The sequence below is a fragment of the Malus sylvestris genome, chromosome 13, assembly GCF_916048215.2.
Source record: "Malus sylvestris chromosome 13, drMalSylv7.2, whole genome shotgun sequence".
Lineage (NCBI taxonomy): Eukaryota > Viridiplantae > Streptophyta > Magnoliopsida > Rosales > Rosaceae > Malus > Malus sylvestris.
Window position 1 is genome coordinate 5,349,414 of NC_062272.1, and position 25,874 is coordinate 5,375,287.

Consider the following 25,874-nt stretch of genomic DNA (forward strand, 5'->3'; position numbering starts at 1 on the left):
ACTCTTGTTCTGATGACATTGCAAAATCTGTCTTTTAATGCACACCCTGGCATTAAAGTTTATAAACTTTTGCGCTTCTCTCTATATATAGCATGTACAACTTTTATTTCAAAAAACAAAAAAACAAAATCAGCTAAAGAGTACTCTAAAGTTTAAACCCTAGTTTTTGAAATCATAGTTCGAACCATCTTTCATATTTTGTATCAACAAAGTTTTTGAGTTCGAATATCCGCTATCTCTAACTTACTTTATAACAACAAAAAAGTTGTTACAGTATGACTATGGCGAAGTTCCCGACGGTTGATCAGTGCACATCGGATGGACGGGATAAGCACACGGTGGTCGCCGACATGGACGGGACTTTGCTTAGAGGCCGAAGCTCCTTCCCTTACTTTGCTCTTATTGCCTTTGAGGTTGGTGGGATTCTGAGGCTCCTATTCTTGCTTTTAGTTACACCACTAGCCGGACTCCTCTACTACTTTGTCTCGGAATCAGCCGGAATCCAAGTTCTCATCTTTGCAACGTTTGCCGGCGTTAGGGTTTCGGAGATCGAGTCCGTGGCCAGAGCCGTGCTGCCTAAATTTTACTCGAGCGATTTGCACCCCGAGTCTTGGCGCGTTCTCTCTGCATGCGAAAAGAGATGTATTCTTACTGCAAATCCGAGGATCATGGTGGAGCCTTTCTTGAAGGATTTTCTTGGATTCGATACGGTTTTGGGGACGGAAGTGGCGACTTATAAGGGTAAGGCTACTGGGTTTGTTTCCCCACCTGGTGTGCTTGTGGGAAAGAAGAAGGCAGATGCTCTTAAGAAGGCTTTTGGAGATGTCCAGCCAGAGATTGGGCTTGGTGATATGCACACTGACATTCCTTTCATGAAATTATGCAAGGTTCGACAATTTTCATGCTAACTTTTCGTTTTAATTAATACTATTTTGTTTTAATATTAACTCTCAATCATATATATATATATATATGCAAATTCACTATTATATTCTAAAATATTTCATGCAATAAGACATTTATACAATTATTCTATTTTTTATTTTATTAGTGTCATCTAACTAAATTTAATTAAAACATGTAAATGTGAAAAATTGTTGCAGGAGGGTTACATGGTGCCAGCAATACAAGAAGTGGAAGCAGTAACAAATGACAAGCTACCAAAGCCCATAATCTTCCACGACGGCCGTCTTGTCCAAAAGCCAACACCTCTCGTGGCGCTCCTCACCCTCCTCTGGCTCCCCATCGGCTTCTTCCTCGCCTGCCTCCGTATCTCAGCCGGGGCACTCCTCCCCATGTCGCTCGTCTACTATGCCTTCTGGGCCCTCGGCGTCCGCGTCACAGTCAAGGGCACCCCACCACCCGCCCCCAAGAAACTCACCGGCGTCCTCTTCATCTGCTCCCACCGCACCCTCCTCGATCCCATCTTCCTCTCCACCGCCCTCGGCCGCCCCATTCCCGCCGTCACCTACTCTGTCTCCCGCCTCTCCGAGTTCATCTCCCCAATCAAGACCGTCCGCCTCAACCGCGACCGGGCCCTCGACGCCGCCATGATCAAGAAGCTTCTAGAAGAGGGTGACCTGGCAATCTGTCCGGAAGGCACCACGTGTCGGGAACCCTTCCTCCTGAGATTCTCCGCACTTTTCGCGGAGCTGACGGACGAGCTGGTCCCGGTGGCGATGGTCAACAAAATGAGCATGTTCCACGGGACCACCGCACGTGGGTGGAAAGGGATGGACCCGTTCTACTTCTTCATGAACCCAAGCCCGGCGTACGAGGTGACCTTTTTGAACAAGCTGCCGGCGGAGATGACGTGTGGGGCCGGGAAGTCGAGCCATGAGGTGGCGAATTATATTCAGAGGGTTATAGCGGCCAGCCTTTCGTATGAATACACCGGGTTCACCAGGAAGGATAAGTACCGGGCTCTTGCCGGAAATGATGGGACCGTGACTGAGAAGCCGTTGCTCCATCCCAGTAAAGTCATGGGCTGCTAGCTTTATATTTTGGGAATTATTTTTCTAAAGTTTTTAGAACTTTGATTTACTAGCTTATATTTGGGGAAAAAGCTTATTTAAGTGTACTTTTTCTAGCCTGGTTAAATGTTTATGTAGAAATAAATGGCATGGGAAAGTAGAATGTTTATCAAGAATAAATTATGTATTTGTATTTCCCTATTCTTTGTTTAGAATAATATCAATTAATGAAATATTTCTTACTTGAAAAAAAAAAATTTGATAGAAGCATATTATAATTTTTATTGAAAAAAAAAAACACCTACAAAATGCTTCCCAAAAGAACATTTATCAAAATCACGTTGAAATTCCCCCACCGTCGATATCTTTTGAATAAGAAAAAAAACACGTTAAAATTTCATATTAAATCCAAGTACTTTTTAATTTTTTTGTTAAACGCTCTTAGCAACGCTTACAATTAGTCATTTTGACACTTTCAAACATATACAATCTCGACATTAGAGGTGTTGTTATTAGTACTAAAAAAAATCCTTGTACAAATATTATTTTATACGTCAATAACACCATCCTTTTAAAAATGAAAAAACTAAAACATTTAAGTGAAGATCAAACGGCTATGATAGATTCAATTTATAGGCCAACAGATGGTCATGATAGATCTAAAACAAACAAAGCGAGTCCTCCTACGTGTTTGTAAAATGGTTGCAAAGCATGAGCATATCGTTTCCCCGCCTTTGTCTCCCTCATTTTCCTCTTCCTCCTCCCACTTCAATCTCTCCCTCTCTCTCTCCCTCTGCGATCAAAATCATGAAATCATCGCATTGATTTTGTTTCCAGCTTAATTAAGCGTCGAAGAAGAATTAATTAATCGTAATTAACAATGGACTCGACGACGATTTCACATCTTTCACACGGATCGATTTCGTCGAGCATTGGAGACTCGTGGGAGCTTGAAGGCAATCTTCCGCTCAAAGATCGCCTCAAGGCCTTTAAAACCAACCAGTTCGACCCCAACGTCTACGTCACCACCAAATGCCATACCATGAGTGAGAAGGTCCCCAATCTCTCTCTCTCCCTCTCTTGATTTTCATATTTTTCATGAAAATAATGCATGGGAATCTTCACAAATTAGGAAAATCAAAATGGGATTTTCGTAATTATGCAATTAATCGTGTTCACTAATAGTTTTAGTGATGCATGGTGAAGAATTTAGAGCTAGTTCTCAGTAATTTATTTTCGAAACTATTTACCTAGTGAGATAGACTTACATGAAATGGGTTCATCGGTACCATGACATTCGGAACTATTTGTGTATATGGAGTGTATTAGTGGTTTGGGACACTGTGGTAGCGGTGAACACGTTCCACCTAAGTCCAAATCCTGCAGCACAACAAACAAGGTCTTACAGTTTATAGGTTGGTGATGATGACAGGAAATAAAGCACCTCCACTCTTACCTTGTTGACCTGAAGAAGGCGTCTGCAGAGGAAATGCGTAAAAGTGTTTACGCTAATTATCCGGCATTTATCCGGTGAGTGAGCACAATTTTCTTTGAATGTAATGGCGATGATTTTTTAATAAACGTGAATTAGGCCAGTTGCTTAATCATGAAGGTATTTCCGACTTCTTGCAATTGGGTTTCAATTTCCTCACCCCTTGTATTGGAACTTTAGAATTTTCATAACATATTACACCATGAAAGTGTTTGTATTGGTTCATTTGCAGTACATCGAGGGAAATCACTGAACTTGAGGGACAACTCCTTTCCATGAGAAATCTCCTCTCTAGTCAGGCAACTTTAGTTCACGGTTTATCTGATGGAACTCGAGTTGATTCATTGTCCACTGGCAACGAAGATTTAAATGACGAGGACATATTAGTAGAAAGTAAGGAACTTTCTGAGATTGAGAACTGGTCAGGAGAATTCGAGGACACCCTCGAGGTTCTATTGGCCGAAAGAAGAGTGGATGAAGCGTTAACTGCCTTGGACGAAGGTGAACGCATAGTGCAACAAGCTAAGGACAGGAATAAATTAACCTCAGCTGCATTCTTGTCACTGCAGACTACCATCACTGAACAGAGGCAAAAATTGATGGATCAGCTGGCAGAGACAATGAGTCAACCTTCCACGCGTATCGTTGAGCTTCGCCCAGCTGTTCTAGCTCTCAAAAAGCTCGGGGATGGTCCCCGTTCACACACGTTGCTGCTCAATGCTCACCATCAAAAGTTGAAGTCTAATATGCAAGGTCTTAGCTTATCTAGCACTTCATATGGCGGAGCATATATCGCTGCGCTTTCTCAACTGGTCTTCTCAAGCATTGCGCAAGCGGCAAGTGACTCCCTGGCAGTTTTCAGTGAGGAGCCCGCTTATACATCTGAACTTGTCACTTGGGCAGTCAAACAGACCGAGGCTTTTGCTCAGCTCCTAAAAAGGCATGTTCTGGCTTCATCAGCAGCTGCCGGGAGTCTAAGAGTTGCCGCAGAGTGTGTTCATATATGCTTGGGACACTGTTCGCTATTAGAAGATCGCGGGTTGTGCCTCTCTCCTGTCTTATTGAAACATTTCAGGCCATTCATTGAGCAGGCATTGTACTCCAACTTGAAAAGAATTGAACAGAGCAGTGCTGCATTAGCTGCTGCTGATGATTGGATGCTTCTTTATCCACCGGTAGGCTCACGCCTTATGGGTTCGACTTCATCTCTTACTACTATGAGCCAAAACCAGCCAAAGCTTTCAAGCAGTGCTCACAGATTCAATTCAATGGTTCAGGTGATCATTGATCTCACTTTTACTTTAGTACTTCTTCTGAGATTTCCAACTTAATTCAATTTGTCACTATCACGGCGTTAGGAAAACGAGATGGCATAATTTTGACCATGCAGATAGCTTCTGAACTACTAATTTGTGCTAATAATATCTAATGGATTTAGGAACTTCTTGAGGATATGGTGCCGCTTGAGACCCTGCAGTTGGATGGTCCGGCATTAGAAGGCATTTTACAAGCGTTTAACTCGTATGTAACTATATTGATGAATGCAGTGCCTGGTTCAGCGGAGACTGAAGAGAACTTGGAAGGATCAAGACATAAACTTGTTAGGATGGCGGAGACAGAAGCTCAACAGCTAGCTTTGCTAGCAAACGCATCATTGCTAGCAGACGAGCTGCTACCACGAGCTGCTATGAAGCTTTTGCCCCTACAGCAGGGTCAGCAGGCTAATAGACCAATGGAAACCCCTAAAAGATCTTCGGACAGGGGAAATCGTGTCCCGGAACCTAGCAGGGAATGGAAGAGGAGGCTTCAACGCTCGGTCGAGCAGTTGAGAGACAGCTTCTGCAGACTACATGCCCTTGATCTCATCTTCACTGAAGATGGGGACACGCGCCTTAACGCGCAAATGTACACCAGCATGGACGGAAACCTAGACCCCGAATGGTTCCCATCTCCGATACTTCAGGAACTTTTCACAAAATTGACAACCTTGGCGAACCTTGCAACGGATATTTTTGTAGGGAGGGAAAGGTTTGCGACTATCCTGCTAATGAGACTGACTGAGACTGTGATCTTGTGGCTTTCAGATGATCAGAACTTCTGGGCAGAAATTGAAGGGCCAAATCCATTAGGCCCTCTCGGCCTTCAACAGGTATAAACATACATGAGAACAAAAGTAGCTTAATTGACTAAGAGCGTTCATCCCCGCACCTAAGTCCAAAGTTTGATTCCCCCTTCCCCCAATATCGCTTGTGAACAATTCTTTATTTAATTTGTATGCAGTTCTATTTGGATATGGAGTTTGTGTTGCTTTTCACATCGCAAGGCCGGTACCTTTCTCGGAATCTGCATCAAGTTATAAAGAACATCATTGCTCGAGCCATCGATGCAGTGACTGCTACCGGAATAGATCCATACAGGTATGTATAAGAGAAAGATTGTAAACAAACTGGCTATCTATATAATTACATCGTCTGATGAGAAAAGTTGAACATAATCTTATTTGCGACGAGAATGATAGGCACATAGTTGTAAACAATAGGTGACACCTCGGAATCTCTTTAAGGACTCGGAATCAAATGGCACCATTGTAAATTAGCATTGGTCAGTGTAACCCTAACAACAACAACAACAAAGCCTTTTCCCACTAAGTGGGGTCAGTGTAACCCTAACGATAAAACTATTTCTTTTGGGCAGTGTTTTGCCGGAGGACGACTGGTTTGCCGAAGTAGCTCAAATAGCAATAAAGATGCTGACAGGGAAGGCCAACTTCTCGAATGTGGAACAAGACGTTATGAGCCCTAATCAATCTGCAAGATCTTCTCATGGAAGTGAGACCGGTTTTTCTCAGCACTACAGAGAGTAATTATATTCATTTAGATTCTACATTAACAACAATAAAACAAATTTTTTTTTATTGTTTTATGGATGGTCATTTTTCCAATTAATACATCTTATGATGTTTACCGATTTGAAGGCGTTGGAGAATAAGAAACCTACAATGGGAATATGAAAAAAGATATACAGTTAAGATGTGAGAGATTTCACTTCTAATATCACCAAAGTTTTTTGTGATAAAACTCATCAACACTTATTAATAAGTTTACCAGAAGTTAGTTTTCTCATAAACGATTCTGACCCTTCCAAACGAGCTTTAGGTGTGGAAAAGAACTTAGATGGATAAAGTAGCAGAAAAAATTAAATAGGTTGCCAGATTAGAGCACATCTTTCATGCTGGATATGATTAGTAAAGTTACGTGAGACTTGAAAGCAACGGAATATTATTCCATCGCTCGAAAGGCTGATCCACAGAGCTATTATAATTGGGAGTTTTAACGAAAAGCCGCGGTATTGTTCACTTTAACGAAAAACTCTAAAAAGTCAAACCTAGTAATATTCACTTTACCTTTTATTTTGTCCTTATCGTTAAAACTTAAAGTTTTCAAACTTTTTTTCATTAGTTTTCCTATAATTATAAGATGTAAGAAGTAAAGAAAAAAGCCTACTTCGATCATGTTCATCTTCCTTTCGTACGTTCATGATATTGCTTTCGCTTGGCTCTTAAAGGCTCAACTAAATGAACTCTAATGGATTTAGCTTGCTCCAAGTGAATTATGGGAGAGTAATCAACTATACACGTAGTTTGGACGGCGGGATGTACTTAATTAGAATTTTGAGAGATTTTATTTCTTTTAATGAACTTATGGGTATTCAATTAGGATTTTAAGTTATTCTCTGAAATTCAACATATATTCAATTAGATTTTTTGCTACCTAACGAGGTTTTGTTATTTTTTAATCATTTTATTAGTATTTTATTATTATTAATTCAGATATATTCCCCCATTAAAACCTTTTCCACCAAACTCATTGCAAAAGTCAACTCCCAGAGAGTTCCCCATGAACCTGCATCTCTCCACTCTACCTAAAAACCTCACTGACTTCACCAAAAAAATATGATTTTTTTTGTCCATCAATATACGTCCAAATCCGAAGGCACAAACCAACTACAAAGCCAACACTCTGCCGCTGCTGCAACATCGAATTAGACACAGTCAAACTCATCAAATCTGCAACCTCTAGTTCGAAGCCATACCTGCAATCTCGAAGCTCGAATCGAATAAAGCCTGAATTGCTTGCTGTTGCACCACGAATCTGAATCTCTCAAACCCAGTTCGCATTCTGATGAAGTCCCAGTTGAAGGCGCATGCTTGGATCTAATCTCACAAACCCAGTTGGAGTTGCGGAGGCGCATGCTTGGAGACGACGAGGCGTTGGAGACGGGAGGGCAATATTGGCAAATTGAAAAATTCATTACTAAAATTATTGTAGCTCCGTCATTTTCACAATAAGCTGCTTTTTGCAGCTTTCGGCTTTTAGCTTTTTTCATCTAAAATTTTGAAATAAAGCTGGTTTAAATTGTTTACCAAACACCAAAAATCCCCCTAACTTTTTTTTATGCCTGCTTTTTAAAAAATCACCTCCAAACTAGAGCTAAGTCTTTCATATTATATTAAAAAATACTTTTCCGGTTTTTCTTGGATTACATGCAGATGATTACCATGCACTACCATGCACTAGTCAGACGGTGCCTATAAATATTAAGCCCTAACATACAAGCTGAACACGCATTCTCCTAAAATCCCAAATCAATTAAGCAAACAGAAATACTGATGAAGTTTCTTTGGGTTGTACTACTCATCACCCTTTCTGCACTTGGAGAGGGAAACACAACCCCCAACTAAGCATGCAACCCAACGACCTCAAAGGCCTAAGCAATTTCAAGGCTGGGATTCCCATCGACACCTCCGGCAGCCTAGCGATGTGGGGGTTGGCGGCGGTTGCTGCGAGTGGCAAGGCATTACTTGTGACAACAGGACCGGCAGAGTGATTGGAATCAGCCTTCCAGCCTGGATCACAAAAGATGATGAACCTTTCCTCGCCTGTATGGTAGGCACTCTCTATCCTTCAATAAATCTCATTTCATTCCTTGAAGTCCTGAATCTTGGTGAGAACTCTGACCTCACCGGAAACATCCCAGAACTCATCCTTCCGAAACTCCAAAGGCTTTACCTCTATTCAAACAGTTTCTATGGACCTATGCCTGATTCAATTGCAAGCTTGACACGTTTAGTAAGTTTGGATCTTCATAACAACTCTCTGAGTGGTCACATACCACAGGGAATTGGTCAATTGCAAGTCTTGCAAGACCTTGATTTTTCAAACAATTTTTTGTCTGGTCAACTTCCCTCTTCCATGGCTAATCTGTCTGCCATTAGAAATCTAGGGTTGGACTCTAATTTTCTTGAGGGGCCAATTACATTTCTGTCGATCTCTCCGAAAATGTCTCATCTCAGGCTTATAAGGCTGCAGGATACTAGTCTTAGTAATGGTTTGGTACTGAACTTGCTTTTATAAAAAGTGGGTATAAAAAAAAGTTGAGTTCAAAAAGGTATCTGGTAAACATTTAAAAACAGCTTATTTTCATAGTTTTGAGTGAAAAAAAACTGAAAACGTGAAGCAGCAAAAATAAGCTTATTCTCACAGCACAGTGGAAGCATAAGTTGTTTTTTTTCAAACCACAGCAATACCAAACCAGCCCTTACCGGAAAAATTCCAAAATTCATTGGCCAACTCCTACGGCTTGCACACCTTCTCCTCGCTCGGAATATGATTGAAGGACCACTCCCTTCTGAGATGTCTTCTCTTAAACATCTTGAACACTCGATGTTTCTTTCAACCCATTGAGGCTATCTGCCGTCCCAAAATGGCTCCCAGAGTTGCCGTCACTTCTTCGGATTTTCTTGGCGGGGTGCGAAATCCAGGGAGAAATTCCAGAGCTCTTTCCAAGTGCAATACAAGAATTGGACTTATCAGCCAACAATCTCACCGGAAGCATTCCTACACGCTTTGGAGATGAAAACTTTCAAATGCTCTTCTCATTGAACCTATACAAGAACACACTCGTTTCAAACATCCCCCAGTCAATTGGAAATTTGAAAAGGTTGATATGGCTTGACCTTCACGCCAACAAATTATCTTCCAACTTACCAGAGGCGTTGGGAAATCTGACCAAGCTGACCAAGCTCGAGCTGCAGCAAAACCAGTTTTCCGGAAAAATTCCAAACAAGTTTTTGAAGCTGAAGGATTTGTGGAAATTTGATGTATCGGACAATCTTCTGGAGGGGAAAATCCCGGAAGGCAAACCATTCAGTGACTTCCCGAAAAGCTCCTACTCCGGAAACAAAGGCTTATGTGGAAAGCCTCTCCCTCCCTGTAAGAACACTTGAAGGCCTCCTATCTACGTAGCTAAATAACTTTTCTTTCGTATATGCTCAGGTTTATGGTACGTTAAATATTAAGCATCTGCATTTAAGTAGTTAGAAAACTGAAGGATGGTTGTTGCCTCAGTTCACTGGAGATTCTGAGTCTATAAAACTACACAAAAGATGACACAATTTCTTCTTGAATTTGAACTGTATTAATGGTTAAATACGAGATTTACATTGTCCCATCATTTACAGGGTGTCAAGGGGGATCTTGGATCAACCCTAGTTGGTGGTAGTTCATGTAGTCAATTCCGTTTAATCGTATACAACATAAGATCTGCTCCGGCAACTCTTCGGGTTTGTTTCCCTATTTCAAAATGCAAATATAAGATATAAATGAACAACTCCAAAAGGGCAGCAAAAGAAAAAAGAATTAAGGGATTGATAAAAGAAGTTTAACTTGCTGCAGGGAAAATTACCTGAATCGTGAGCCCGACGTCCAAAATGCAGTGCTTTAGTCTATCTAGGAACGCTTCAAACCCTTTCCTAGAGATATAACTAAATCTGTGCATATCCAAATCAATCTCGAGGTAGTTTTCTCCCTGAAATCCATTACGGTTAGCAAGAAAACAAACCTTAAGAAACCATAAAACCGAAGGCGAATTGGAAAACTGAGGTAAAAAAATTAAAGTAACCCAAACACGCTCACCGTGTAAAATTCATGTTGAGGACGTGAAAGAACCGGCTTTTCATTGTAAGCCTGCATAAGCTTCCGCTCTGGTGCACTCAAGTGAAGATCTTCCACATTAGCAACACGTCCCAAAATCTTCAACCTTTCTCGAAAGGGTGCAATTGAGTCCACAGGAAAACCTTTGACCTTTTCTACTTCATCGTCAATTAACCTCTGCATGAAAATAGGCATGGGCATGAATTAAAAAAAATTATACGCATTGTGCTGGGATGACTTGCCCAGCATCATCTCTGATGGAAACGATGTTTACTGAGAAAAAAGGTTCAGTATGAAATGGGAGTACAACGAAAACTACAAAAGGCTCCATCTTACTCTGATATTTTCTTGAAAATTAGGTGGAAGTTCTTTAGCGTGCATATCGTTAACCTTAAAGTACAAAACAAAATTCATTCCTTCTCCATCCGTCTCACCCTGAAAAATTGCAGCAGGATACAAGGGTACCTGTAGAATCAATGAAAAGGACATTATTAAACATCTGAATAAGTTTTACACATATCTAGAAAGCAAAACCAACTGAATCTCCTTAACTAGCCAGAAGGTATCTAAACTAACTACTCATCTTGAACTCAATTGGAGGTAAACAAGCAAGGTGCATTGTGTGGCCAACGACCTTCGTTAAAGTTGGAACCTAGCCTGAAAATTCTTGTCACAGGTGGCAGGGTACAAGTCCTCAACCGTTACAGCTTATTAGTTATTATTCAACTTATATTCTGAATCCGAGCTGGATAGTCTAAATCCGCACAAGGAGTTCAGTTGTCGTAGGCGCTTAAAAATTATATTACCTGACAAATTTAAAGATGGACAACTATGCATACAGAGAGCAATAGAAAAGGAGAGAGGCGGGGAGAGAAGGAGAGAGAGATCAAACTTACCTGTACATTTACAACAAGAACAGTGGGAAGATCTCCAGAAGAATTAACAACAGGCAGTTCCACAAAGCGAGCTATATGATCTATTTTTCGCCGAGATAAAAATACGTCAAGACCAAATGGATAATATGCAGCATAGCTGGGAGCATGTTCCTTCTTTCTGTCCCTGCAATAAAGAAGATCAAATTCAAAGGTCAATTGGAAAAGTAGCTTGGCAACAAAGATCTACACAGGTAAATCTCAAATTTTGAATATGGTGAATCTTATATGTTAATGGATGCCAATGACGATCAATACTTTACTAGTGATTATTTTAATATAAAAAAGTAAATGTAGCCCTATATGAATGTACATATGTACATGTACAAGTTCTTAAACTAAATGAACACTTTACTCCGCGAATCTTACCTAAAGTAATTCGGCCCCCGAACTTTGAAAGAATTTGGCTCAATATGTGACCAGGAATCAAACATTTTCTTATCTATAGGGCAAAAAGGAACTTGAGAACCTGCTATTGGTCTTTGCAGAAGCATCTTTGAGGAAACTGGAAATATGCATAAAAAACAAAAGGTTAAAGGAATTACAATTGGATATGTTTACACTAGACTAAAGAGTCGGAATGCTTACAATGTATGAACGCTAAGAACTACCATCAAACAATATAACATTTACTTAACGAACAATCTACGACCAATTTAAGGAATAACCAAAAGAGATACTACTCAACAAAGTATGATGAGAATAACGAAAATATACTACAAGATTATACGGTTGCTGTAGATGACAGTAAATCTTAAAGGAAAAAGCGGCGCAAGGACAGGTTTCATGAATAACAAGGCTGCGGCTAAAGACTAAAGAAAATGCACACTCAAAATAATAATGATGGCAAAGAAATGAATCCCATGCGTGTTCACCATTTGCATGTCATATTAGCTCATCAAAAGATAGTTCTAGTTCTTACATAAACTTGCATTGGGATGTCCTTCTTTCCATTTAAAGGGAAGTTTTATGGCAGCTTTTTTCCTTGCACTTGGTGGGCTAGAACTCAGTGACCTTCTCTTTTCAACAGGGGGAACGGTTGAAGCAAGAAAAGGCAGACAGGTGCTTGGAAGAATCCCACAATTGTCCAATATTCCTTCCTCCCTGGGAGAAGATTCATCGACAGAGGGGGAGATTTCATCGAGGAACACAGGTTGATTTGCTTCAGTTGTCGAATGTCCATCAACGTCATTAGCATTCATGATATGATTATTGCTCTTTTGAGAAACCACACTGACAGGGTTGTTTGCAGAATCCCCTGGTTTATGTATCTGATCAGTAGAGGAGGCATGCAGGTCATTAACATTATACTGTTCACAATTGGCATCTCTTACTGACGAATTGCTTGATACTGATACGCGTTCAAATCCATTTAGAGAAAACACCTCTGCAAATAAAGATATTTTAGTAATTCAAACCTAAAGACATCAAATTAAGAAAAAAATTGAAAAACAATACAATATGACTGAAATTAGACATCAGTAAAAGTAAAACTTTACCATCCTGAACACTATGGAAATCTTCATCGCATTCTTCGAACTCAAATATTGCAACCGGATCAAACCATGCGTCTTCACTACTTTCTGCGGATGCCATCATATTTTTAACGATAATCAGAAACTATGGACATAGAGGAAATTACGGTACAATGCAATTTGAGAATTACAATGTTTAGAAAAAACAAAAATGCCACCAAAACCCTGACTAGTTTGTCACTAAAAAACAAGGACAACACAATTTTCAGCAGCAACAAATGCACAAGCAATTGCTTCTTGCTGCATATCAAGCATCAACCAGCTCCGAGACAGATTTTCGGAGACGGATTCACATAAAGACTCTACCTTTTCCAGAAAATCATAGCTTAAATTAAAAAATTGGTGGTTCTCAAAGAAAATTATAGCTAGTTCTGCGGTCAATTGCTCTATCTCAATTATGATGTTCTTAATTAGTATCTTAATTACTCACATTATTTTAATTATCAAGAAAATTACTCTCAAGAAAGCGCAAATTTTCCCATAAATACAATTCAGCCAAACAAGAAAATCCCAGAACTAAATTCCAGAAAATAACTCAGTTCCAAACAAAAAGCTCCAAAATTTCATCATTTTACAACTTCTAATAACAGAGCATTCTAGAGAGAGATGAAAAAATGGACCTTGGAAAGTGGGGTTGTTGAAGGTGGAGCGATCAGGCGGGGCAGACCGATCAAACTTTTCCGGCGATCCCTCCGACAACCGATCGGCCCGACCCGGAGACTGTTTAGCCTGCCCGTCTCTCCTCCTCTTCCGGATCCTCTTCCGCTTCGACGAGCTCAGTCTCCCTCCGACGCACCCCTCCGGCTTCGACACGCACGCCCCCATAATCCCCCTCCCTCCCCCTCTCTCTCCTGCTCAGAGGTCAACAAAACAAGCGTCGCCAATTCACCATAACATAATTATAGAGAGAGAGAGAGAGAGAGAGAGAGAGAGAGAGAGAGAAAGTGAGCTGGAAGGAGCTATCGTTCGTTTGTTGGTAGTTGGAAGCAAAAGGTTGAGGCGGAAGCTTTAATGGCGGGCAGAGTCAAATAAAAGGAAGGACAAAGGTGGGAGGGAGGCAGCGAGCGACGGCAGTTTGAGGCAGCGTAAAGGCATCTCTAAGTTTATAGCGGCCACAGGTGGGTGGTGGGGGCGGGACCCGCGACCAAAATGATTTGACACGTGGCGCTATGCGGTTTTACCTGAGCCGGGAACGTGCGGGTATTCAGTGTCTCTGTAGGATCTCTGTGTGTGTTTCAAGACGCTGCCGTTCAGATTACGTTGTCCCGTAATTTCACGGTGTAGTGTAGTCTACCTTTTTGTTGGAAAGTATTTGGAACGTCATGCCGTTAAACTCACGTAAATAACAAGTTTGATTTATTTGCAACTGAATTAATGTGGAAATCAGTTTAAGTATCGCTTCCTCATATCGTTGTATTAAAAGAGGCACGTTACAATAATTTGATTAGGTCTCTCTCCAACCACGTCTCATATACAAGTATAAGGCTATTTATTTTGATCCCATCTGACTTTACGTGGCCCTCCAATCATGTGACTCAATAGTGCATCCCACGTATGATGACGTCTTGTAATTTATACGTAAACATAAATATCTAACTATAAAAATAAATGATTTTTAATCGGCAAGGATTGAAGCAGTATTCTTTGTTCCATTTGCTTTTTTTTTTTCTTTCCACTCTAATAATGAGTCCGACGAAACGTCGTAGTCTCATAGATAATATAAAGTTGTGCTACAGTTCCTCGACAATTACAATAAGGTCGGCTGGCCTATATCTATGAGACTTAGATTGTCTACCCTTGTCTTTTTCATCACTTTTTATTCTACGTGGTCACGGTTAAGTCACGTTAACATTTTATATTGATTTTTTTTATAGAAATAATAAGACAAAAAGTAATAGGAATATAAAATGTTGACGTGGCTTAACCGTGACCACATAAATAGAAGGGGATGGGAAGGGCATGGAATGAAGAGGGCAGACAATCCAAGTCCATATCTACCTGCATCATTTGTCATTTTAATCATAAATAATAATATTATTAGAAAAAAATTAAAAAATAATAATTTGTTATTTTAATTATAAATAATATTATTATTATCTCTTAATAACATAGGAAAATAGAAAGAAAAATAGATAAAAGAGAAACAAACAAGAAGGGAAACCCATTTTAATATTTTAACTTTTCCTTTTTTTTGTCCACTCATTCTTCACCGATCAAAATTGATTTTTTTCCTCCTCTAGATACTCGATAAATAAAATATAAATTAAAATAAAATCCATGCTTTTATCGTTTTATCTTACGTTTGCAAGTGTATAATATTATGACGGCGTTATCCACACACTACATTTGAACTTTTACATATCTTTCATAATTTTTTACTTTCGAATCAAATAAATTAGAGAGGATCAAAGGATAAAATTTAACAAGAGATTGTGTAAAAAGTAAAAGAATGTGTGGATAACACAACCTAATATTATGATCACTTATACAATTTTGTTCTTTATATTTGTGCCCATGCAGAACAAAAATGTAATTTGTACGGTGAAGAAAAATTATTGTAATATTTTAGTTTTATTGTACCAAGACATTAATTTTAAATTTTAATGGTACTAAAACATTATTTTAAATTTTATTGTACCAAACCATTAATTCTTTATTTATTATTCAAGGTCAAATTGTTCAATTATAAATTTTTAGTTGAATAAACTTTTGTATCATAAATAATATTAACAACGGCATTAAGATTGTTTATCTTCTATTATTCGAAAGGTTTTCGTTATAACTTTTTTGTTTTATAGAAAAAAAATTGAATAATTGCAAAGTAACCTTTTACCATAATGGTAGAAAAAAACCGAGCTCTTGCATGGCAGCGTAAATTCAAATCTCATCAGTAGCTAATATAACCCGTGTCACTCATTTTAAATGTATTATATGCACTGATAAATATCTAAATTACTAGTCATATAATACACATTTCACTTTCGAGTTTGGTGCTAAATTAAATAAATAAATAAATAACATGTGCATTGAAAAATATCTAAATTACCGTGTCACTTTTCATTAAAACTCTCTTATATTTTTAAATAAAATAAATAAAAAACATGTGCATTGAAAAATAAAAAATAAAAACAAGATACAAATATAAAAGGACATGTAATGCTAAGGAAATTAAATTTGTAGAGAAAGTTTTGGAAATTAAGAGACATAGAAGTTGATAATTGGTTTATTACTTAAACGTTGATAAACATGCTTATTTCTATTAGTTACACATCATTTAATTTATAAATTTAATCTCTCTAGCATTATTCATAAAATGACATATTAGATGTAAGACTAGTCTACTGCCACATATTGTGGCGTGGGTGACGTGGCAGGGGCCCACGTGGCAGCTGTGAAGAGAATTTTAAACCAATAAGCAAATAATCAAATTACAAAGGTAGACTCGAAACACTAAAATTAGTAAACTCCATGAGGAACGTTCGTGCATGTCCCGGATAGCAACAGCTTTAAGAACTTAAGGGTTTATTCGGAATTATATTTAAAATAATTGAAAATGTTTTTTATGAAAGCGATTTTAGAATCAATTTTTAGTAAAAATTCAAGTGAATATTATAAAATCACTTGAAATGCTTCTTGCAAAAAACACTTGAACTGCTTCTAAAACCAAAAAACATTTTCACTAAAAATATATTCAATCATTTTAAAAATACTTCCAAAAGAGTCATAATAATATTGTATCATCAATTTTTCTAGAAGATGAACAACAAGAAGATATTTGACACAGGATATATGGGACCCTTGCCTTTGGTGGTGGGGATTGGGATTGGGATTGGGATTGGGAATGCAGTGTACGTCCTTCAAAGGCTTTGCTTGCCACAATTATTTCATCAATCAATTCCCACACCTTTGAAAATTGAATTTAGTGAGAGAAATTAGCTTTTGTTTCATGGAATGACAGAGGCAGAATTCAATTAATTCCCACACCTTTTAAATTCTATTATGCAAACACAGTAAAATATATCACACATGTTATAAATTTTGAATTCTTTGTCACTTCGTATTTTTTATAATATTTTATATTATTAATACAAGAATAAATATTAAATCGTGATGTGACAAATAGTTCATAAAAAATTAAGATAGTCAGAGTAGCATTTCCATTGAAAAAAATATTGGAGTATGCCCGTTACTCCAAGGGTGTGTTTGTTTGGCTTCACTAACCTTCACTAGACTAGACTAGACTAAAAGTTAGTGTAGTGTTGTGTTTGTTAATCACAAGGACTAACTTTAGTGGGACTAGGTGGGACTCGTCCCGACTATCGACCTCGCTAGAGGGTCTCAGATAGTCCCCCCAAAATGAAGCGGACTGCTAAGACCACTCTTTGCTTCGTCTACTTTGTCTACTCGCGTCGCGTTCTCTTCCTACTGGACGTCCTCTTCCTACTGGACAACCTCGCCGTCAAATCCTCCCACTCTCTCCCCGCATGGATCTTCCCTTGCTATATCTCTGTGCACCGCCAACCCAAACCACCACCTGAATCCCAAAATCTATTTACCACCACCGATGGGTCGGGCTCGATCGGTGGATCAATTAGAAAGGAGAAAGTTTACTTGATATTACGATCGGCTGAGGGCTGGGGTTGACGACCGAAGGCTAGGTTTGAAAGTTGAGGTTCGAAGACAGATGTTTGAAGGCAAAAACGGATTGCAAAGATCTGCTAGAGAAATTGGATCAATTTGGGTTTTTCCAAGCACTACTCTCTCTTTTGATCTTTGGGATCCAAGCAGTGAACTTGTCATCTGGGATTTTAACAATTTGTCTAGTTTAAAAGATCTGCTGGAAAATTGGATTGTTTGGGTTTATTTTTAATTGGGTTCAATTGGGTTTTCTGGATTTGAATAATTGGTGATATAGATCGGTTCTTTTGTTTTGGTCATTTTTTGTTTTACATTTATTCTTCGAATTTATGTTGTTCTTACATTGAAGATAAAGATTTGGAAATGTTGATTGTGCTGTTCTTCAATGGATATTTTACAAGTTGTTTGGTTGTTGAGAAAACTGACGAAGAATCGTAATTTTATTTGCCATAGATTGTGGGTTATGGATGCATGTTTGATTCCAACTGTGGTTGCAATGTCTGAAAATTAGTTGAGTTTCTTTTGACGTTGAGAGCTCAAAAGCCCCCGTTTCTTTCGAACATTGATAACTATTTCATTATCCTTATTTTTAGTCCGACACTGCACCAAACGTTTCACTAAGCTAGTCCATCTTAATCTAGTCTAAGTCAGTCCAGCTTAATCCCTACAGCTAGTCCAGTCCGAGACAGTCCGGTACAACAAACGCACCCCAAAAGATTTACGTGGGTCTATCTGCCCCATCGACGCGAAGCTGGATAAAGCCCGAACCTTTTGTTTGTTTCCAGCTACTTTATCCTTGGGATCAACATTTTTCAGTCTTATATGGATTTGAAATTAATGGAAGCACCGAAATTGAAAATTAATATTTGGACATACAATTTACGTAACTACTACCAACCTCAACAAAAAAAAATTATACATTAATTTACGAGTTATAATACAAGTTGAACGATATTTTTATGTTTTAAGCTATATAATGGATAAAAGTGTTACCTCAAATTTGAACCATCAATTTTTAATATAGATAAATTCTGAAGCACTTCTGATAAAAGTGTTTTTTAATTAAAAATAAAAATATTTTTTGGAAACAGACTTAGAAATGCTTCATGAAGAAACACACTGTAAGTGATTCTCCAAAATTGCTTTTGCAACCTAAAAATAGAATCAAGTTATTTTAACGTAGTTAGAATGGATTATTCTATTGTTGTTAGAAAACCACTTAGTCTTTTCAAAAACAATTTCAAACAAGAATCGATCTCAATCTCTTACCACTTTGACACATGATTTATGGATGGGTATGTAATGTATCCAAATCTCCACAACCAAAGTAAAAGAGAAGAGAAAAAATCCCTACGACCAAAGAGATAAGAAAACAAGTGAAAGTTCGAAGGGAATGGCCGTATCACATTCATATGGCCAAACCAAAGTTGACCAACGTTAATTGTCATCTGGGAGGTAGTTAAAGGAGTTGACTCACGTGCCGTCCAGGTAAATCTGCACGCCAACTTATGTTGCATCTAGGTTTTACTTTCTGTACGTCTTATTACAAACACCGATCCAACAATCTTCACACTTCGTACATCACCCATGAACCCATCATTTCACCAACATATGATTTACTAATATCCTCGAGGGGAGGACGAGAGAAACCTGATTGCAATTTTAACATAGCAATATTTAAGTTTATTACGTATAATTATGTATTTTAATTTGTACGCATAACATCATGCAATTAATTTGTAATATCATCGCTCTAACATCTTAGTTAAATGTAAGTCCTCTTTAAAAACGAGTTATTTGCTCTACTACATGAATTTCTGGTATCTTCGATATCATCACCCTAACGTCTTAGACCATCTTTAAAAGAGATGTCAAATTTTGAACATAAAATTTAAATTTTGACAGCTTATGTGGCACTTTGACATCTTTTAAAGTTTTGTTCTCCAACCGATATGTCAAATTAAATTATTATTTTATTATTTTATAAAATAAATTATTAAACTAATTAAAATTTAATAAAGAACATTTAAAGTTTAATCAATAATTTGTTCACTTTCCTTGATTGAAAAGAAGAAAAATGTAGAATAATTACATCGGTCAACTCAACATTAATTATAATAAATGATTAAACTAATTAAAATTAATAAAATACATTTAATAATTAATAAAATAAAATAAACATTTGAAGCTGCTGTCAAATTTGACAGCAACCTCTTTTGCTGCCAATCCATGTCATCGCCACATAGAATTTGACACTTCGATTGGAGAATATTAGTATGGTCTTTTTTTACTGTTATAGCTGATGTGTACATTTTGGCATCTCCTTTGGAGATGCTCTTAGTCGCTTGATTTTCTCACAATTTGTAAGGTTGGGTATCCCTAATGAATTTTGTAACAATGGTCATCAAATTCAACTTAACATTGTTGTCTCCAAGGAAAACCAGGCAACTGGAGTTTAAAATATATAACTTCCTAGGCTTGGATTTTATAACAGTATCACTGAGCTCATAGATTAGGATTTGAATTTGAAACTAATAATAATATAAAAAATATAAACAAAAAATGGAAACAAAAAAAAAAACCAAAGAAGAAATAGTTGAAGCACTTGACATTGCATGGTCAGCCCAAAAATTAATCAAGGTGGGCTGAAGCCACCATGGCCCAACCTGTTCTACATCTACAACATGAACATTTTAAGAAGAAAATGCATCGACGTTAGGAGAAAAATTTGAGGAGTGCCCGACACGAGTTCAGGGCCTACCTAAGTTTCTCTCCCAAGACAGTTATATAAATTTACCTATTTGCTGAAGAAGCTGTGTGGTGGGAGGATCAGTGTGAGCAGAACAATATACAGCATGCTCCAATTGCAACGCCCAAATCTTGATAATCCTTGAGATTTTAAGATTATGCTTTAGTCTCTTGCATCCTCCTACTTGTATGCTTGTAAACTTTAATCAAATGGTTAAAATTATTAGGTGGGAGTATAGACGAACCTAATTCAGAGCGTGTGAGGCTTCATCTTGGGTTGTTGAGCACTCTGAATCTATATGCATTGATATTGTGCAATTATCCTGACCATTACATTACACAAGAAAGAAATCGATCAATCTGTTTAAGCTGATTGCTAATGCATTAGAAGAATTAGACAAGATTACTAATCATCACAAGTATTCACTGAGAAAACAGATTGTAGGCCAACTCCGTACCTTTCTATCACTTACTGAGATACTTAGAACAGTAGCTTCCAATTGAGGTTTTGAGGAAGCCGACTGTGGGGAACAACAGTTAAACTGCCAGTGCAATGTTAAACAAGATTATTCAATGCAGAATGACCAATCGATGAGTTTTTCAATTTACAACCAGTAAAATTCACTTGCCTCTGACACGCATGAGTCCAAGTTATTGTTCTCTTGTAAGTTGTTCCCAGCTGACTTGCACTTTTGAGATAGATGTGAAGCTGCAAGTTTTTGAAATGTCCATATAAGTAGAGTACATGTATACATCAACTCTCAACTTTCTTTCTCTTAGAAAGAATAAGTGAAGTAAAGCAGCCCTCGGAAGCAAAATTGTTTGCATCGAACATGGTATTTGAAGTGAGACAATATCTTCACTCGCAGTGAGTGTATCATTTTCTTTTTTGATAAGCAAGTGTATCATTTTCTGATACATGAGGTTCCAGAAGCAGAAAGGTTTTCAGGACAAACCTGTATTTCCTCCATCGCCAGACCCGTAAGCCTTTTCTTGAGATTTTCCTGTATATTTCTGGACTGCATCTTCAATCCTGGAAAGTTAATAACAATGTTAAGTTAAAATTAATGAAAAACCACCCATTGTGCACTACTGCGTAGATGGTAAGAGTATGAGCACTACCTATTATCTTCCTTCGTCAAAATCATATTGCATCCTCCTTGGTGTTCCAGAATTGAGGAAAATACCCCTTTGTCCTGAAAAATAAATTGACGACAGTTCCCACAAGGAAGCAATGAGTGTCTTCACTAGAAGATCAATCAGAAGATGTTGGGGAAAGTTCTACATGCATCACAAGAGGCAAAACCATAAAACTTAAGAAATCACACCATATATCCATATGCGTTATATGTTAAATTGTTAATTGACCAATTGGAAATGTGGCATTCAATAAAACTTTGAATGTGAATTCATCAAGTGAAAGCATGGCAGGTTAAACCTAAACTGAAACTTTTAAAGCCAAAATGAAACTTTTTCTACCTCTTCATTCATACTTTTAACAGTGTCCTGAATCCTCCTTAAGATAATCCCCAAACTTCCAACTTCAAAATGCAATGCCTGATCATGGAGTTCATCAAGTAAGTTTAGAAGTCAATAGCAGAACTCGGTAAGGTCTAAACAAAAACAAAAACAATATGAAATTTAGACCTGTTTTTCTGAAATCAAATTCTGTATGACCGCATCCTTTGCTGATATAACTTTTTGAAGGTAAGGGAGGTTAAGAAGACCTTGATGAGAAAATTTTTGGCTAAAACAGTAGACTAGTTTTACGAATCAATCGAACAAATGAATCTCTGATGCATGGATATATCTTCTATTTGTGTCTGGCTTCTATTACAAATTTTTGCTGCCTCCATCTGAGCTTCTAGTTCTGAGATGGCTTTATCCTTTCTCCGAGTCTCGTCTTCATAATTTTTTAGTTTGTTTTCCAGGTCACTGATCTTTTCTGCATAAATTAGTACATGGTCAATAAATTATTAGTGGTTTCAAATTTAACCTTTCCTTCAACAATTTAATAACGTAATTTACAACATCGAAGAATTGATATATAATGATAACTTGGAGTTACCAATAAATACTTTCTCGAATGTGGAAACAGTATCCAATTTGCTCTTTAAGCCTGCCACTGTGAACAAAGCAGTGAGTTAGGAGGAATCTGATGCTGCAACTTCAAATGGAATATAAGCATACAGTAACAATTTAAAATGTTGCTTGCCTACTTCCTCTTTCTCACTAACAACGCGTTGCACATTATCCACAACTTTCTTTACCAAAATTGCCTCCTTTTCTATTGAATCGAATAGCAAAAGATGAGATTTTATCTTCTCAGATAGGAAAGCAAGCTTTCTGTCCCCGCATTGAATCGAGCGTTTCATTTCACAAGTGGATTCCTAAACATGAACATGACACCAGTGAGTCATATTTCGGTTAAATATGTTCGATACAAAATTCATCACGGGATCAAAAAACACTGACAACATTGCATGGTAATCTCTCTCGATGTCAAATTTCCAACGAACCTGATAAGAGTTGACGAAATTTTCCCTGGACTGGAGTAGGTTATGAATCGTTCCCTTCAACTCCCTTTGCCTGTTCTCGAGCATAGAATTGTCACTCTGAAGGTAACTCACCTGCAAGAACAAGATTCGAAAAACAAAAAATTGGCTGTGATCTCTAACAAGCATTTCAACAAACACCTTCACCGCAAACAAAAACAATTACATAATCCCACAAACCTCTCTTTCGAGTTTCTGTCGCAGCTCATTGGAGGAAGCCAATTCCGCCCGCAATTCCTGCAACTTCCGGCCGCATTCTTCCTCGGTTTGCTTTTGTTTCTGTATCCAAACACTCCGTCAATACGAACAAGTAAACTCAATTGGAATCGGAGAGTAGTGATTGATTTTAAAAGGAAACCTGAATAAGAAGACGGAGCTGTTCGGCGGCGGAGCGTTCCCTTTCCTGAAAATGTGAATTCACAAAGGACGGTGAGGGAAAGGGAGATAATGGAGGTGGCGGCGATGAGAAATCTTACTCGGAGTTGTCGGACTTCGGAGATAAGAGTTTGAAGTTGGAGCTTGAATTTGGAGAATTTCAGCAACTCCATTTCCGTCTAGTGTAAAATAATAAAATTGTTTGGATGGCCGCCGGAAAAACGGCCTTCACCGCTTTTAATTCGCATTTGATTTTCCCGCCACTGAAATTTCCCCTTTTTTTTCTTTTTTTTTTACTGTTTTTCCGTTTTACCTCTCATTTGACGCGAAATTTAACTTTTAAAAATCATCTAACTGTTAAAAATAATCCAAGTTTTAATTACCTTATTGAAACATTGGTTAAAGTGTAAACTCTGTCTCTCTCTCTCTCTCTCTTTTCTTTTATATTAAACTAGCATAGGGCCACACACAAAATGTGTGTCACAATTTTGCATTTTTGTTTTTGAAATTGAAGGAGAAAGGGAGAGAGACTATGGGATGGGAAGAGAGAGGAGAGAGCTTTACTTTTGGTGAGTAAATTGTAGTAAGGGGTGTGCTATCCACCCACCCTATTTTACTTCTCACACACCTCTTGATAATTTTTGTCCGTTGATCTTCTTCAATTCATTCAATCCGACGGTCGAAAATTAAAAAAGTATGTGAGAAGTAAAATGGGGTGTGTGGATATCACACATCTTGTAGTAATTGTTCATCAACTTTAATCAAATTGAAGCAATGGTTCATCAACTAAAATATACTATCGTTGGTCCCTCAACTCATCAAAACATGTAGCTGTGGACATTTTCGTCAACTCCGTCAAAATTCTGTCAAAATTAGTTATGTTGGAAGGACCACTGCTACAATTGTGTTAAAGTTGAGGAACCATTGATACAATTTTTCTTATTTGATTTTTCATATTTGCCTCTTGATTTAGCCTCACGCGCATAACACGTGACTCATTTTGACGGAAGTTCTAATGGAGTTGACAAAAAGGATAGTTGCACGTTTTGATGAGTTGAGAGATCAATAGTAATAGATTTTTAATTGATGGATCATTGCTTCAATTGGGTTAAAGTTGAGAGATCATTGTTACAATTTACTCTTTTATTTTTTTAATTAAAGATGTATTAGAATCACATGTAGGTGAGGTATTAAAAAAAAAGCAAAATTTTGATTGTGTGAAATTACATTATTGCCCACATTTCTTATATATGTTCAGCTTTACTTAGAGGGTTAGAATGATAATTTCATGAGCTTTTAGTTGACAATGAAAATTTTATTACTATTTAGATATCTAGATAATTATTACAAAAAAAAATAATGCATGCATCTTTCATGGCAGACTTACTTGATAAATAATAGAAATTATTCACTTTTTATTATCGTCTAAAGATTACATATATAAAAAATTATTCATCTCGAAATTTTTTAAGTAAGCATAAAACAAATTGACCGCTCATTATAGGGGTTCTACTTGATACCAATATCGTTAATTGTCTTAACACGTACGGGTGACTAAAAGATTTTTCAAATTGAATAATTTTTTGCAAAAAAATTGATTGGGTGATTTGAATGTTTATACTCTCAACCCTCGATCAATTTGGCCAATTAATCTGATCATCGACTACTTTGAATGTTTTCGCAATGTACAGCTACCTAACACCAGATAAAATACTGGACACGTTTGACAGTTGTGTCTGAAATTAGTGTCCAAATAGGGTCGCAAGGATGATGAAAACATGTTGTGAGAAGAATTCAAAAACTTATCACGGATGTTCCCCATCTGCTTCTCCAGTTGGGCTGTCTGGCATTCCTCCATTTGCTTTAATTTATCTTTCAAATAAGCAGGATTTACAGCTCTCATTTCAAACACAAAATTAATAATTCATGAGAATCTATAAAATATGCATGTTTTTTAATTGGCGGATAAAAAGGGTTACCAATTGGACTGGATATTTTGGATCCCAATTCTCCCGAATTTGGATCATGTTCGGATCTTAGTGTCGGAATCTAAAGATCAAGAAATTCGAGCATTTCGTTTGTGTGAAAGAAAAAGTGAAATTCTTAGTTAACGTAAGGTGGCTAGCTAAGTGAGTTAATAGAAACCATCAGATTTAATTTCAGTGATCCTAATTGTCTATTCCTTGGCTCCAAAAAGTGAGATCTGTCCAATTTCCTCAGGATTAGGATTATCTTCCCTCCTCTTTTCATCACCTTCCATCCCTTCATCTCACATTTTCTATTTTGTCTTTCTTTTTCTATAAAAAATTAATATATGATGTTAACGTTGTTTAACCGTGACCATTCAAATAGAAGGTGAGGTAAAAAAAGAGGAAAGATAATCCTTCCCCATTTCCCCAATACCTATTATCTATCTTCCAATTATTATTAGCCAGTTGTCTCGTGGGCCACACATCATTTCACTGGGCTTAAAAAAAATATGGTCGAAATCCGGACTCCAGTTTATGTACTTTCATTCCAGACGACACTGCAACGGTGATATGTATGCCCTCAACCAACTAAAGTCCAAATTGTTAATGTACTGCAGCTAAGCACGAGCTGTTTTCTTCCTTTTTTTTTTTATTTTTTTTTTTT

General features: G+C 37.6%; 4 protein-coding genes and 1 pseudogene across 4 annotated transcripts; 3 read left to right on the top strand and 2 right to left on the bottom strand.

Annotated features, from left to right (window-relative positions):
* Window positions 1-139: 139 nt before the first annotated feature.
* Window positions 140-2,206, top strand: LOC126595803 (glycerol-3-phosphate acyltransferase RAM2-like). The gene is made up of 2 exons (XM_050262111.1): window positions 140-887; window positions 1,104-2,206. The coding sequence occupies exons 1-2, from the start codon at window positions 276-278 to the stop codon at window positions 1,992-1,994; spliced, it is 1,503 nt and encodes a 500-aa protein (XP_050118068.1). The 5' UTR covers window positions 140-275; the 3' UTR covers window positions 1,995-2,206.
* Window positions 2,207-2,663: 457 nt separating this feature from the next.
* LOC126595788 (exocyst complex component EXO84A) lies at window positions 2,664-6,552 on the top strand. Its single transcript, XM_050262092.1, has 6 exons — window positions 2,664-3,027; window positions 3,406-3,503; window positions 3,698-4,742; window positions 4,904-5,614; window positions 5,746-5,882; window positions 6,160-6,552. The coding sequence occupies exons 1-6, from the start codon at window positions 2,854-2,856 to the stop codon at window positions 6,326-6,328; spliced, it is 2,334 nt and encodes a 777-aa protein (XP_050118049.1). The 5' UTR covers window positions 2,664-2,853; the 3' UTR covers window positions 6,329-6,552.
* Window positions 6,553-7,165: 613 nt separating this feature from the next.
* On the top strand, window positions 7,166-9,751 carry LOC126596790 (LRR receptor-like serine/threonine-protein kinase GSO1; annotated as a pseudogene).
* A 168-nt stretch (window positions 9,752-9,919) lies between these two features.
* On the bottom strand, window positions 9,920-14,180 carry LOC126597275 (uncharacterized). Its single transcript, XM_050264053.1, has 9 exons — window positions 13,545-14,180; window positions 12,889-12,972; window positions 12,312-12,776; window positions 11,759-11,894; window positions 11,354-11,516; window positions 10,794-10,922; window positions 10,440-10,634; window positions 10,210-10,332; window positions 9,920-10,097 (listed from the first exon to the last, which is right to left on the bottom strand). Exons 1-9 carry the CDS (start codon window positions 13,747-13,749, stop codon window positions 9,990-9,992), a joined length of 1,608 nt encoding a protein of 535 aa, XP_050120010.1. The 5' UTR covers window positions 13,750-14,180; the 3' UTR covers window positions 9,920-9,989.
* Window positions 14,181-20,155: 5,975 nt separating this feature from the next.
* On the bottom strand, window positions 20,156-23,699 carry LOC126597025 (uncharacterized). Its single transcript, XM_050263778.1, has 15 exons — window positions 23,342-23,699; window positions 23,224-23,268; window positions 23,046-23,144; window positions 22,830-22,940; window positions 22,526-22,700; window positions 22,379-22,435; window positions 22,119-22,255; window positions 21,958-22,017; window positions 21,790-21,867; window positions 21,433-21,506; window positions 21,267-21,343; window positions 20,940-21,019; window positions 20,769-20,852; window positions 20,556-20,633; window positions 20,156-20,451 (listed from the first exon to the last, which is right to left on the bottom strand). Exons 1-14 carry the CDS (start codon window positions 23,411-23,413, stop codon window positions 20,556-20,558), a joined length of 1,227 nt encoding a protein of 408 aa, XP_050119735.1. The 5' UTR covers window positions 23,414-23,699; the 3' UTR covers window positions 20,156-20,451.
* Window positions 23,700-25,874: the final 2,175 nt, after the last annotated feature.